Source organism: Elgaria multicarinata, chromosome 2 (assembly GCF_023053635.1).
Source record: "Elgaria multicarinata webbii isolate HBS135686 ecotype San Diego chromosome 2, rElgMul1.1.pri, whole genome shotgun sequence".
NCBI classification, from domain to species: Eukaryota; Metazoa; Chordata; class Lepidosauria; order Squamata; family Anguidae; genus Elgaria; species Elgaria multicarinata.
The window spans coordinates 679499-694971 of record NC_086172.1 but is presented as its reverse complement, the minus strand read 5'-3'; the positions used below and the strand labels follow the sequence as shown (position 1 = coordinate 694971).

Here is a 15473-nt window from a genome sequence, read left to right as displayed (position 1 = left end):
CCTGATAAGTTCCTTGAATGGGAGACTACTGGGATAAAAGCAGAATATAAGTGTAATTTTAAAAAATGTAATCAGCAACAGATGCAAATACCATTAGAAAGGAATAACCGATCCATAAACTGCGCCATCCATCAGGGCAGTGTGGAATAGTAATGTCTTGGCTGTGAATAGCTATAGCAACAGCTGGAGCTTCACAGACTGAGCAACGGCTGATATAAGCTCTGATTTCTTCTTCTTCCACAGGCATCATTGGGAGAGGGGCTGTGGTGGAGAGCCAGTAGGATTTATCATTGCGGCTGGCGTAATAACAGACGTCCCCAGGGTTGCAGTAAAGAAAAGGCATTGTGCTGAATCGAGCCAAACATGACCCAGCCAGGCCTAGAAAAGCGAACACAAATCTTCATTACTGTCTCTGTGTGTAGATTGTTCTGTACATTCAAAACTTACCCAAGTTTGTTGCCATATTCACTAGAACTGGAGTAGAGCGTATGGGGGCAGGGGTTTTGTAATGTTTTAGTTTACTAAGTAAAACTTCAACTCCAGTAGGATCTGTTTCAATTTGCCTATTCCAAAATTATTACGATCTAATGGTGCGAAAGGTTGTTATCCAGTGACCTAATTTTTGATGCTTTATGATTTCATGTCTTAACATAGTACATTTCCTGGCCACATAGGTAAACAATTAATTTCTGGTTTCTGGATCTTAGCTTCATGCATGATTCTAGTAAGGTAAGTTCATCCTGCTACGTTAGCGATTAACTGCAATTCTGTTACACCAGGACTAGATATTAGTTATCTGTATTTTTACTAAATTAGACAGTTCCCTGGTGAACCAAATAGGGATCTATGTGGGTGAGCAGGTCCATCCACACAAGCGAACTAAGGTCAGTTGCCCGGGGGGCACTAAGTTCGCAAAGTTAAGGGGGGGGCAAATTCATGGGGGAAAACACAGGTAAGAAACACAAATAAAACAATGGTGTCATTATTTCAATTCCTGTGCATGTACAGGGGGACTATGACCGAGGCTGGAGAGGGGCTGACTGGGGAAGGTGGAGCTCAGTCAGGCCACCCGCCTGCCTTTGGGCCCAGTCCTCCCTCAGGCAAAGTGGGATGGCCTCCTGCTCTGCTGCTGCTCCCAGTTGGGGGCAGGGAGTGAGAGAGCGAGCAGTGGCTTCCTGTGCCAGGATGATGAGCCAGGGTCCGGCAGTGCCTTGTTGGCTGTGTCACTCTCACAATCTTCCTCCAGGGCTGTGCTCATCTCCTTCGTTGTTTTTGATGCAGTGCTTAGTATCAACAACAACAACAACAACTTGGAGTGGGTTTTATTACAAATGATAATATTACTGCTTCTGAAATGGAAAATAGGGGCAAAATATTTACCAAAAAAACTCCACGTAGATCTGCTCTTGGGGTTTGGGAGTGGGGGCACTGATTGCACGGTTCACCTAGAGCGCCAGTTTATTTATTTATTTATTTATTTATTACACTTATATACCGCCCCCATAGCCAGAGTTCTCTGGGCGGTTTACAGAAGTTGCTGGCAGCTAGTCTTGGGTCACCCCTGGCTGTTCCCAGTCTTCTCTCATCTCTGTCCTTTCCTGTGCATGATAACAGCTTTCTGTTGATAGTTGTAGCCTGTGCAGTAACAACAAATCCACACCGTTGTGCCATCCTAGGGCACTTCTACATGAAGGGCTTGCCCTGGGGTGGCTACACGGTAGAGGCACATCATCTACATGACTCAGCCGCCATTGTGAAGCCGTCCAGGGCCAAACCCTGGAAACTCCACTCCAAAAAGTCGGGCACTTACCCTGACTTTTTTGGCAGCAGAGCCCATGGTGCCCCCTGATTGGTTACTAGGGGCAGCCCTGTACCTCTGGAAAAGTAAACAAAAAAATAACCAGGGGGGAGGAATGGGCCGTTCCTCCCCCCTTTTATTTATTTTTTATTATCTGTATCCGCGGAGCTCCGCAGATACAGAACAATAATAATAAAAAGAAATAGGGGTGGGTGGGGAGGAACAGGCAGCCAGAGGGAGGAGACGTGGTTCGCCCAGTCTCTCTCCTCACGTCCTCCTCTGGCTGCCTCGTTCCTCTCCCATTTTTATTTTTATTATCTGTATCTGCGGAGCTCCACAGATATGGATTCTAAAATTTAAAAAAGGGGTGAAGAATGGTGTTGTTCCTCTCCCCCTTCCCATTTTTTTTTGTTTACTTTTCCCAGAGGTGCTGGGCTGGAAAATCCCCACTGGTCTTCCTTGTCAGTGTATTCACTCTAAGTAAAAAGGATATTACAGACCTGAATGGTAAGGGTTAACCAAGCTCCTGAAATGAAGAGAGCTAATTGCATCAGCCAGGGTGTGCTGATTAGCAGCACCTGGGATGTTGCTGGTCAGGTTGAAAACCCTGTGTATATATTCTGTAGGTAATGTTCATGTTGTGGTTGGGTAGTTGATGTAGTCGGTGGTGGATGGTTGTTAGAAAATATATTTATGATTAATTGGACCAGCAGACTCTGTGTCTTTCTTTGGTCTGGAAGAAGGGAAGCGCGTACTCTGTCAGGTTATGGGCCCAGAGCTGACTTGAAAGCCCTGATTCTGTTTGAGTGGATCCACTGGTGAGCAGTGCTTAAGGCATCTTCTTGAGCTGTTGAAAGTTTTGTAACGAGGCCTGAGAACACCAGAAGATATGGAAGCCGAGGCAGCAGTTGCGGTGAGTGGAGGAATTCCTTTGAACCGACTAAATGAACATAACTACCTAATGTGGTGCATTAAAATGGAAATGTACCTCCGGAGGGAAGGTCTCTGGGATGCAGTCAGTAATCCTCCAGTAAACCCTAATGCAAGACAGCTGAGAGCTGATGAAAAAGCTAAAGCATGTATAATTTTGGGTCTTGAAGACAGCCAACTTGTCCACATTCATGGGTTAACAACTTCCAGTGAATGCTGGAATGTTTTGAAACAGATTTATGTCCGTGACACTCCAGGCAGCAAGATTGCTTTAACCAGAAGGCTATACAAAGCTAGCTTGAAGCTGGGGGAAAGTTTATCTCAGCACTTGCAAAACATGAGAACTTTGTTTGCAGAACTGGAGGTAAGAGGAATGACTTTTTCAGAAGCAAACAAAGTATATATTATTCTAAGCTCCCTAGATGATTCCTGGAATATGATTGTTGCCAGCTTAGAATCAATGCCAGAAAGAGAGCTTACTTTGCATTATCTTACTGGGAGGCTTCTCAAAGAGGAGCAGAAACGGACTGATAAAGCACAGGAATGTGCCCGTGCAAAAATAAACTTGCGAGGAAAAAAAGACATGGAGGAGGCAGCGACCAGTGGAGGAGTAGAGAGAGCTCTGGCTGTAAAGCGTTGCTACAGATGTGGATCAACATAGCATCTGAAAAGAAATTGTATGGCTCAGCTGCAAGAAGGGGCTGAGAAACCCAGGAACCAGCGATTAACAAGAGGCAAACGTCAGCAGTTTGTTTCAGTGGTAAGAGCAGTTGATGAGCTGCAAAAAGAAACCTGGCTCCTAGACTGGATCCAGCCAGCATATCTCCAAAAGAAAAGAAGATTTTGTGACTTTGAATCCAACTTCTAAAGACCATGTTAGTTTGGCAGATGGAAAGAAATCTGCAGTTCATGGTCAAGGGCAAGTGTTTGTGCCAAGCATGAACAAAACATTTGATGGGGAATTACTGGTGCCAGGCTTAGAGTACAATCTTTTAAGTGTTTCCTCTCTTATACAGGATGGATATTCTGTGTTATTTAAAGGGAAGTATTGCAAAGTAGAAAAAAATGGAATTCTCTGTGCGAAAGGTGTGTTAAAGGACAGGCTGTATGTCATGTTACCTAAAGAAAATATCCCTGATAATGTAAATACTGCAATGTATAACAAACCAGTGCATGATAATTGTATACATTTACTTCATAGAAGGTTAGGTCATGCAAATTTCAGAGCTTTGGCCAAAATGCCTGAAATGTGTGAAGGGTTAAATATAAAACAGTGTGGCAAGTATTTGGATTGTGCTGCGTGCAAAGTATCAAAATCAAAGGCTTACCCTGTTAGTAATAGGTTAGTAATTACTCTGTTGAGTAATAGGTCAACGAAAAAACCATTTGAATTGGTGCATGCAGATTTAATTGGTCCACTGCCACAAAGCCTAGGAGGGGCAAAATATGTACTGGTAATAGTAGATGATTTTACAAGGTATGGGTTCTGCTATTTGCTCAAATCCAAAAATGAAACGTTTGAGACATTTAAAAGCTGGGTTGCTTGGGTGGAGAGGAGGTTTTCCTACAAAGTGGCTCAGTTACAAACAGATAGAGGGGGAGAGTTTCTTGCAGGTGTTTTTCAAGGTTGGCTGAAGCGGCAAGGCATTTGGCATCGCAAAACAAACCCATACTCCCCCAGTGAGAATGGTGTGGCAGAACGGAGGAATGGTGTGTTACAAACCATGAAGGACTCACTGTTACAGGATTCAGGATTGTCAAAGCATTTCTGGGGGGAGGCTATCTTAACAGCGAATTATATACTGAATAGATGATGGAGTTCTGTCATGAACAACACTCCATATTATCTGCTGTTTGGAAAGAAACCAGTGTTGTCTCATTTAAGAGTATTTGGTTGTTACGCATGGGTGCATATACCAAAGGGACAAAGAAGAAAGGGTCAGCCTAAGGCAAGGAAACTGAGATTCGTTGGATACCAACCTGGTTCTAAGGCATATAGATTTGCACTTAACAATGGGAAAGTTGTAATTTCCAGGTCAGCAGAGTTTGCAGAACAGGATGGTTGGGAGAGATTACATGCAAACACAGAGATAATCATGCCACTAAGTGATAGTGAGGAGACAGAACACAGTTTGCAGCCGTCACAAGAATCAGCAAAGAGTCCAGAAAAGAAAGCAGACATTCTAAGTCCTAAAGTAGAGAGAGAGGAGGGGGAAACTGAAATCTTTGTACCCAGACGTTCTGAAAGGGCAACAAAAGGCATACCTCCAGAGCGATTCACTGTGGGGGAAGTGAGAGTGTGTCATGTAAGTTATGAACCTCAATGTTTTGAGGATGTGTTGGAATTGCCAAAAGCTGAATCTAAAAAATGGTTTGAGGCAATGGATGAGGAAATGCATTGAATGGCAAAATACAAGGTCTTTACACCAACACAATTGCCTAAAGATCAGAAAGCAGTTGGCTGCAGATGGGTATACAAAAAGAAAGTTCTAGTGTCTGGTAAAGTAAAATACAAGGCATGTTTAGTAGCACAGAGATTTACACAAAGAAAGCTCTTGAACTTTGATGAGACCTATGCACCTACTGTTAGGTCAGAGAGCGTAAGATTAGCTTTGAAATTGGCAGCATTAAAGAAATTTGAAGTCAATCATTTTGACACCCCAACTGCTTACCTAAATGCAGAACTAAAGGAAAATATTTTCATGATGGAGGCTCCTGGGTATGAAAGTGGAAAAACAGGAATGGTGTATAAATTGAACAAAGCCATCTATGGTCTAAAACAGTCAGCCAGAAATTGGAATCAATGTTTAGATGAAGTTTTACAATCCCAAGGTTTTAAAAGAAGCTTGGCAGATCCATGTGTGTATACCAAGGGAACAGGAGAAAAACAAATGATTTTGTTAGCTTTTGTGGATGATCTTTGATGGCGAGTAAAAAGGAACAAATTCAAGACTTTGAAAAGGAAATTGGTAAAGAATTTCAATTGAAAGATTTGGGAAATATTAAAAACTAACTTGGAGTTGAAATTGAAAGGGCACAAGATGGCAGTTTTCTGCTAAACCAAAAACAGAAAATTGAGCAATTATTAAAAGAATATAACATGGACAATTGCAAAAGTGTCCAAACTCCAATGGTAGTAGATTTTCAAAAGAATATAGGTGAAACATATTTTCAAGACCCAGACCTTTATCAATCTATCATTGGAAGTCTGTTGTACCTGGCACAATGGTCAAGACCAGACATATCCAATGCAGTGAGCATTCTGAGTAGATTGGTGGCAAAACCCACAACAAATGCATGGCAAGCTGTAAAAAGAATAATGAGGTATTTAAAAGGCACTCAGGACGAATGCTTAAAATTAAGTTCATCAGGAACACCAAATCTGGAGTGTTACGTGGATAGTGATTATGCTGGAGACAGAAGTGATAGAAAATCTACCACTGGCATTGTGGTAACATTTGCTGATTCTATAATTGGCTGGAAAGCAAGGAAACAAAATGCAATTTCTGTTTCTACTGCTGAGGCAGAATTTGCAGCACTATCTGAACTGTGTAACGAAATAGTGTGGTTCAAACAACTGTTGATAGATGTAAATGTGCCAATTGATAAACCAATAAAAGTAAACGAAGACAGCCAAACATGTATCCAGATGGCTAAAACTGAAAGAATGCATGCCAGGAGTAAACATGTGGATATAAAATATTGTAGACAATCTGTAAATAATGGACTGATAGATCTGGAATACTGTGAATCAGAAAATAATGTAGCAGATCTGATGACTAAATCATTATGTGCAAAAAGGCATCAAGAGTTAATTGAGAAACTGAATATGGTAAATCACAATATGTAAACTGTTTTGTGTATGTTCATTCAGGTCAGTAAAATGGAGGGGTGTCAGTGTATTCACTCTAAGTAAAAAGGATTTTACAGACCTGAATGGTAAGGGTTAACCAAGCTCCTGAAATGAAGGGAGCTAATTGCATCAGCCAGGGTGTGCTGATTAGCAGCACCTGGGATGTTGCTGGTCAGGTTGAAAACCCTGTGTATATATTCTGTAGGTAATGTTCATGTTGTGGTTGGGAAGTTGATGTAGTCGGTGGTGGATGGTTGTTAGAAAATATATTTATGATTAATTGGACCAGCAGACTCTGTGTCTTTCTTTGGACTGGAAGAAGGGAAGCGCGTACTCTGTCATTCCTTCCCTCCCTCCCATGCAGATGCTGGGAAGGAACGCAAATGCGGGTCCAAGGTGCCTCGCAGCACCCAAGCACCACCGTAAAGACAGGGGCCCAGTGTGTTAGCAGTTCAGTATGTAGTGCCACATGTGGTGATGTTATGCTACAATAGATGGAGTCATTATACTCTATCTTGACTTGCATTTTTGCTGGCACAATAGCCCAAATTATGACAACTTGTCGGACAGAGTGAGCAAAGCCTTCCTGGAGGGTTGCTTCTTTGTGGTAAAATTGTTGAAGACTTGACTGAGAACAAACTGACAGGATTAAAAGAATTTCATATAGTTTGGTCCTTGTCTTATTTCTCCGGTTCCTGAAACCATTACATTTGTTTTAGCAAGCAAGTCGTTTTATTTTAGTCCACTATAGGAAACTACTACTGACATACCAAAGATGTAATATACTATTAGGCATTGCATTAAGAATAATGTTGGTTTCTCAGATTATTAACTGGAAAGGAGCAGAAGAAGTTCTCTTTTAGGTTTATGGTTCTAAAGTCTGATTATAAGTACAATTTCTCAATTGGTTAGTTTCATCCAATATGTAATTCTTATTATGTTGCCTGAAAATTATGAGTTATTTTGAACTGGTATTTTTTGGAAATACTATTCAAACAGTATAAAAGGTGCTCAGCTCACAAATGCATACCCAGATCCTGATTATGTGCTTTGTCTTGTCCTTCAAAATATAGTAAGCTGTAGCCACTCCACAATTTGTTCATACCCACTGGACACATTGGCTCTTGATCAGACTGGCTGTGCTTCACCAGAAGGTATCCTATGTTAATGCTGCGGCCTGCCATACCTGGCAGTCCAGGATTTCCTGGACCACCCGCTGCACCTGGGGAAAGGGGAAGAGAAAAGGGGCCATATGCATTACAGAAAGTAAACTGATTGTAAAGCATTGTCATTACGATCCAATTTAAGCCGTGGCTCTCTTATTTAGTGCTAATCCAGCACAAGTGATAGCTACAGAACTAAAGCCATTTTGAAAATGGATCTGGCATCATATGATAGTAAAAGAAAGAAGCGTAGCTTTTACACATATATAAATCCTGCTCAGTGGCATGGTTTGTATGGTATAGTCCTCCAGTACCGTTCTGGAATATATTTATTTATTTATTTATTTATTACATTTCTATACCGCCCAATAGCCAGAGCTCTCTGGGCGGTTCACAAAAATTAAAACCATTCAAAGTATAAAACAACAGTATAAAACCATAATATAAAATACACTATAAAAGCTCAACCAGATAAAAACAGCAGTAATGCAAAATTACAAATTTAAAACCATGTTATTTAAAATTTATAGATTGTTAAAATGTTGAGAGAATAAAAAGGTCTTCACCTGGCGTCTAAAAGCATATAATGTAGGTGCCAAGCGAACCTCCTTAGGGAGCTCATTCCACAGCCAGGGTGCCACTGCAGAGAAGGCCCTCCTCCTGGTAGCCACCTGCCTCACTTCCTTTGGCAGGGGCTCACGGAGAAGGACCCTGAAGATGACCTTAGGGTCCGGGCAGGTACATATGGGAGGAGGCGTTCCTTCAGATAACCTGGCCCCAAGCCGTTTAGGGCTTTAAATGTTAATACCAGCACTTTGAATCGGGCCCGGACCTGGACTGGCAGCCAATGAAGCTGGAAAAGGACTGGCGTAATGTGGTCTCGTCGGCCAGTCCCTGTTAGTAAGCGTGCTGCCCTGTTTTGCACCAGTTGAAGTTTCTGGACCGTTTTCAAAGGCAGCCCCACGTATAACGCATTGCAGTAATCCAAACGAGAGGTTATCAGAGCATCACCTTATCTCTGTCCAGATAAGGGCGCAGCTGGTATATCAACCTGAGCTGATAAAAGGTGCTCTTTGCCACTGAGTTCACCTGTGCCTCAAGTGACAGTTCTGGATCCAAGAGCACCCCCAAACTACGGACCCAATCCTTTAGGGGGAGTGCAACCCCGTCCAGGACAGGGCAAACATCACCTCGCCGGACAGAAGAACCACCCGCTAACAGTACCTCCGTCTTGTCTGGATTAAGTTTCAGTTTATTAGCCCTCATCCAGTCCATTACCGTGCTCAGGCACTGGTTCAGAACAGCAACTGCCTCACCTGGGTTTGATGAAAAGGAAAGGTAGAGCTGGGTATCATCCGCATATTGATGACACCTCAGTCCACATCTCCGGATAACCTCCCCCAGCGGCTTCATGTATATGTTAAACAGCATAGAGGATAAGATAGAGCCCTGTGGAACCCCATGGCTTAGGTGCCACGGCACAGAGCAATAATCCCCCAGCACCACCTTCTGGAATCGGCCATCCAAGTAGGAGCGGAACCACTGCAACGCAGTACCTCCAACTCCCAGCTCAGACAACCTATCCAGAAGGATACCATGGTCGATGGTATCGAAGGCCGCTGAGAGGTCTAGGAGAACCAACAGGGTCGCACTCCCCCTGTCTCTCGCCCAACAGAGGTCATCCCACAGGGCGACCAAGGCAGTTTCCATTCCAAAACCAGGCCTGAAACCCGATTGAAATGGATCTAGATAATCCGTTTCATTCAAGAGTGCCTGGAGTTGTCCTGCAACCACCCGCTCAAGCACCTTGCCCAGGAAAGGGATATTAGCCACTGGCCTGTAGTTGTTAACATCCTCCGGGTCCAGGTTAGGCTTCTTCAGGAGTGGTCTAATTGCCGCCTCTTTTAAAGAGGCCGGCACCACTCCCTCTCTCAAGGAGGCATTTACAACCTCCTGGACCCAGCCGGCGATCCCCTCCTTATTTATTTATTTATTTTATTTATCATACTTATACCCCGCTCCTCAGCCAAAAAAGGCTCTCGGAGCGGCTTACACTTAGCAAAAAAGACAGTCCCTGCCCTCAGGCTTACAATCTAATAAAGACATGACACACAAGGAAAAGGAGTCAAGGAGGGAGGGAGGGAGGGAGGAGAGAGAAAGAAAGAAAGAGAGAGAGAGAGAGAGAGAGAGAGAGAGAGTCCAGCAGGAGCAGGCCCCGATGTTACTTCTGCCTGCTCCTGTCCCCTCGGTCTTTCTTCTTCCCCACAGGGCCAAGATGGCAGTTTGCCCTGTGGGGGGGGGAAGAGTCCAGCAGGAGCAGGCCCCGATGTTACTTCTGCCTGCTCCTGTCCCCTCAGTCCTTCTTCTTCCCCACAGGGCCAAGATGGCAGTTTGCCCTGTGGGGGGGGGGGAAGAGTCCAGCAGGAGCAGGCCCCGATGTTACTTCTGCCTGCTCCTGTCCCCTCGGTCCTTCTTTGATGTAATGAGCCACGAGGGTCAAGGGTCAAGCACACAGGTGGTCAACCAGACTTGGCCAAGCACCTTGTCCACATCCTCGGGCCTCAATAACTGAAACTCATCCAATAAAACTGAACCGGACGGTGCTCCGAACGCCTCTACTAGTGGAGCTGCATTAAGTGTGATGTCCAATTCATGACGAATCTGAGCAACTTTATCTTCAAAGTGCCGTGCAAACTCGTCGCAGCATGCTACCAAGGGTTCCACCATCTCTCGCCCTGGCCCAGAGTGTAACAGGCCACGAACCACACGGAAAAGCTCCGCCGGACGACACTGAGAAGATGCAATGCTGGTGGAAAAGAACTGTCTCTTTGCCACCCTCACCGCCACAGAATAGGCTCGATAGTGAGCTCTAGCCTGTGTTCGATCAGACTCAGCACGAGTTTTCCTCCACCTGCGTTCTAGCCGTCTCCCCTCTTGCTTCATTGCCCTCAGCTCAGGTGTATACCAAGGAGCTGACCGGGCTCTGCTCAGAGGGAGAGGGCGCTTGGGCGCGATCATGTCAACCGCCCGAGTCATCTCTGCATTCCACAGAGCGACCTGGGCTTCGACAGGAGCACCAGCCATACCAGCAGGAAAATCCCCCAGAGCCCTCTGGAATCCATCGGAGTCCATTAGCCTCTGGGGGCGGACCATTTTAATAGGCCCCCCACCCTTGCAGAGGGGAAAGGCCGCCGAGAGTCTAAACCTCAATAGGAAGTGATCTGACCATGACAAGGGGGTAGATGTTAATTCCCCCACTTTCAGATCACCATCCTCCTGCCCAGTTGAGAAAACCAAGTCAAGTGTGTGTCCCTTTGCATGTGTTGGGCCAATGACATGTTGAGACAGCCCCATGGTTGTCATGGCGGCCATGAAGTCCTGAGCTGCCCCGGATACAGGAGCCTCAGCATGGAAGTTGAGATCCCCCAGAACCATCATCCTGGGGGTCCTGGGGGTATAAGTATGGAAGTTGCATGATTGAATGTTCTCTCATGTCAAAAACTCTCTAGCTTCAATGTATTAGTTTTCTATATGTTGTCTTTAAATGGGGGGATTAATGGTACCAGGAGGGCTATATCATATGTATGCATGTTTTTCTTCTGAACATGGAGCTTGTGTCAAGATGTTACATGGCAGAAAGATGCTACATGGTTTTAATTTTTGTGAACTGCCCAGGGAGCTTCGGCTATTGGGCAGTATAAAAATGCAAGAAAGAAAGAAAGAAAGAAAGAAAGCCTAACAGTTCAATGGAGCGGTAGAGCTTCTTCTCAGCGCTTGATGGATTAAGCCTAGAAGCACATTTATCTCCATTTGATCGGCATAATATGTGAGTAAACTTTACAAAAAGACTTATGAAATCTCTGTGTATCTGGGAAAGTAGAGATGTCCCCCGGAGAGCTTGGAAATGAATTGCAAGTTTTAGTTTCACTTTGCTACGCCATAAGGGGGAGTACTATGGAACTATAATAAATTATTCTGAAGGAATGCAGAGACTTTAAGTGGAATTAAATCAATCTTTATCTTAAGTGACACAGAGGAAACAAATTAGTTGCTCTGAAATTATTTACAGAGGCAAAGGAGGGGTCGCGAAGGCCCGTGGCAGGTGTTGACGCGACGTGATTTCTGCCTACTGTACTGTGAAAGAGCAATGTGAAGCTTGATGCTGAAAAAAAATAAAAACAGAACAAAACCAATCTGGACCAGAACTAAAACACATCTCTCTGATAAATCTGCGGCCAGATTAACACAAGACGAGGAAGGGGGCGAGAGTGGGAATGTACAAGATCCAAACGGCTTGGCAACAAATCTTGTGGAAAGCAACGAAATGGCGGCTAAAGTTGGCACTGTGCCAAAATCATCACCTGATGAATCTCATACTACAATGATGGAATTAATTAAAAGTAATAATGAAGCATTGTTTCAGGAAATGAGAAAGAATAAAGAAGAAGTTATTAAAAATATACAACAGGTCCAAACATCATTAGTAAAAGTTGAGAAGGAGTTGGAAGAGACCAAAACAGATCTCAAGCAAATATCAAATCAAGTGGATGCGAATCAACAACAAATAACTCAGCACAGTATTAAATTTGATCAACGTGAACTGAAGCTGATCCGTTTGGAAGATCAATCAAGAAGATCAAATCTTTGGATAAAAAATCTCCCAGAGATGCAAGGAGAGAATTTGAGAATGAGTATTCTGGGATGGTTTAAGGAGCTGGCTGCAGATATGGATCTAACACAGCAGGATGTTGAGAGAATTCACAGAGTGGCTGAAAACAGATCAAGGGCTATGCCCAGAGATATCTTGGTCAGATTTGCAAATTATTATAAAAAGGAGCAGTTCATGAAAAAATTAAGGTCAATAACTACGCTGAAGTTTCAAGAAACACCAGTTCAAATCTACAATGATCTTTGTCAGCAAACCGCGGAATGGAGAAGAAGCGTAAGACCCGTAATAGCAAAGCTTAAGAAGGAGGGGATTGCTTATTCATGGGGTTATCTGGTGTTCCTGAGATTTATGCGAGATGAAAGACAGCACAGAGTAACATCTCTGGAACAGGAAATGGCTCTACTGAGAAATCTAGGGATGGATGAAGAACTGTCAACCCAGCCGGAAGGAGGAGAGGAGGAACGTCCTGGCCCAAGTGGGATTTAAAGGTTTAATAAATTAAAATAAATAAATAAAGGGAAGGAGATAATAAAAATAATTAATGAGTAAGAGGCTTGCCGCATCAGGACTGTGGGCTCTATCTCCCCCCCTTAAATGTTGATAGCCATGACCGGGGTGTTTCACCAACGGAGGAGTAAAGGGGATAAGAAAAGTGAAGGGAGAGGGGGGATTAAGGGTGAGAAGGGGAGGGGTGGGAATAAAAATTGTATTTGTTAGTTGTAAGTTTATTTTGTTGGTTTTGATAATAATGTGGGTGTGCACAAGGGATCTACAAGAAATTAATCAAAAACATGGATAAGAAGATGTTAATCTCAATACTCAACGTTAAAGGTTTGGGGGCAGTTGTTAAAAGGAAGAGGATTGAACAATTATTAAACAAAGAAGGGGCCGATTTTATCTTTCTACATGAAACACTTCAAGCTAACGAAGGTGTAAATGAGTTGCATCTAAAGTGGTCAGTGTGGTATGAAAAGTCCATGGGGACCTCAAAAAAAAAATGGTGTGGCTATAATTATTTCGAAGAAAAGTGGATTTAATGTATTGAAAAGTAAAAAAGATGGGAAAGGGAGATATATTATGATACAAGGGCAACTGGAAGGCAATTATTATACTTTAATTAATATTTATGCCCCTAATGAGAGACAAAAAGAGTTTTACAAAGAAGTATTTAGGGAAATGAAGGAATTTAAAAAAGGATATGTTATATTGGCTGGAGATTTTAATATGGTTATGGATAATAAGTTCATAGAATCATAGAATCATAGAATAGCAGAGTTGGAAGGGGCCTACAAGGCCATCGAGTCCAACCCCCTGCTCAATGCAGGAATCCACCCTAAAGCATCCCTGACAGATGGTTGTCCAGCTGCCTCTTGAATGCCTCTAGTGTGGGAGAGCCCACAACCTCCCTAGGTAACTGATTCCACCGTCGCACTGCTCTAACAGTCAGGAAGTTTTTCCTGATGTCCAGCTGGAATCTGGCTTCCTTTAACTTGAGCCCATTATTCCGTGTCCTGCACTCTGGGAGGATCGAGAAGAGATCCTGGCCCTCCTCTGTGTGACAATCTTTTAAGTATTTGAAGAGTGCTATCATGTCTCCCCTCAATCTTCTCTTCTCCAGGCTAAACATGCCCAGTTCTTTCAGTCTCTCTTCGTAGGGCTTTGTTTCTAGACCCCTGATCATCCTGGTTGCCCTCTTCTGAACACGCTTCGGCTTGTCTGCATCCTTCTTGAATTGTGGAGCCCAGAACTGGACACAATACTCTAGATGAGGCCTAACCAGGGCCGAATAGAGAGGAACCAGTACTTCACGTGATTTGGAAGCTATACTTCTATTAATGCAGCCCAAAATAGCATTTGCCTTTCTTGCAGCCATATTGCACTGTTGGCTCATATTCAGCTTGCGATCTACAACAATTCCAAGATCTTTCCCGTTTGTAGTATTGCTGAGCCAAGTGTCCCCCATCTTGTAACTGTGCATTTGGTTTCTATTCCCTAAATGTAGAACTCGGCATTTATCCCTATTAAATTTCATTCTGTTGTTTTCAGCCCAGCACTCCAGCCTATCAAGATCACTTTGAAATTTGTTTCTGTCTTCCAGGGTATTAGCTATCCCACCCAATTTGGTGTCATCTGCAAATTTGATCAGCATTCCCTGCACCTCCTCGTCCAAATCATTAATAAAAATGTTGAAGAGCACTGGGCCCAGGACTGAGCCCTGCGGCACCCCACTCGTTGCCTCTCCCCAGTTTGAGAAGGTTCCATTGATAAGTACTCTTTGAGTCCGATTCTGTAGGCAACTGTGAATCCACCTAATAGTTGTTCCATCTAGCCCACTTTTAGCTAGTTTGTTAATCAGAATGTCATGTGGTACTTTGTCAAAAGCTTTGCTGAAGTCAAGATATATGACGTCCACAGCATTCCCACAGTCCACAAGGGAGGTTATCCTATCAAAAAATGAGATCAAATTAGTCTGACAGGATTTGTTCCTGACAAATCCATGTTGGCTTCTTGTAATCACTGCATTGATTTCAAGGTGTTTACAGATTGACTTCTTTATAATCTGCTCCAGAATTTTCCCAGGGATGGATGTTTCTTTCAATATTACTCACAATCCTCCTCCTTCACGTCCTGCTTCTCGCTCTTGTTGTGACTTGCGATCTATCAACTATGAGGCTGTTTCTCAGTCTCTAGCCTCCTCTCTTCCTTCTGTCTTTTCGGCTGTCTCCTTGGACTCAGCTGTTTCCTCCTTTAATTCCTCCTTATCTTCAACTCTTGATAATCTTGCTCCATCTACAACTCAGATAGTTTGCCCTTCTCAACCCCAACCGTGGCTCACCTCTTTCCTCCGCTACCTTCGCTCTTGTTCCCGAGCAGCTGAACGCCTTTGGTGTAAGACCAGGGACTGGGTGGACTTTGTCCATTACAAATTTGTACTCTCCTCTTTCTCTTCTGCCATTTCACTGGCCAAACAGCAGTACTACTCAACGTTGATCCAGTCAAATGCTAGGCATCCTCAGCGGCTCTTTGCGTCCTTCAATTCTCTTCTGAAGCCTAATCCAC

At 43.6% G+C, this 15473-nt stretch overlaps 1 protein-coding gene across 1 annotated transcript in view; it reads right to left on the bottom strand.

Moving 5' to 3' along the window:
• COL4A2 (collagen type IV alpha 2 chain) overlaps positions 1-15473 on the bottom strand; it is a 266143-nt gene that overhangs the window by 2161 nt on the left and 248509 nt on the right. The window contains exons 45-46 of the mRNA XM_063115898.1: positions 7612-7803; positions 92-378 (exon numbers count right to left, since the gene is read on the bottom strand). Coding sequence (XP_062971968.1) covers positions 92-378; positions 7612-7803 — 479 coding nt within the window. The remainder of the gene's footprint in view (positions 1-91; positions 379-7611; positions 7804-15473) is intronic.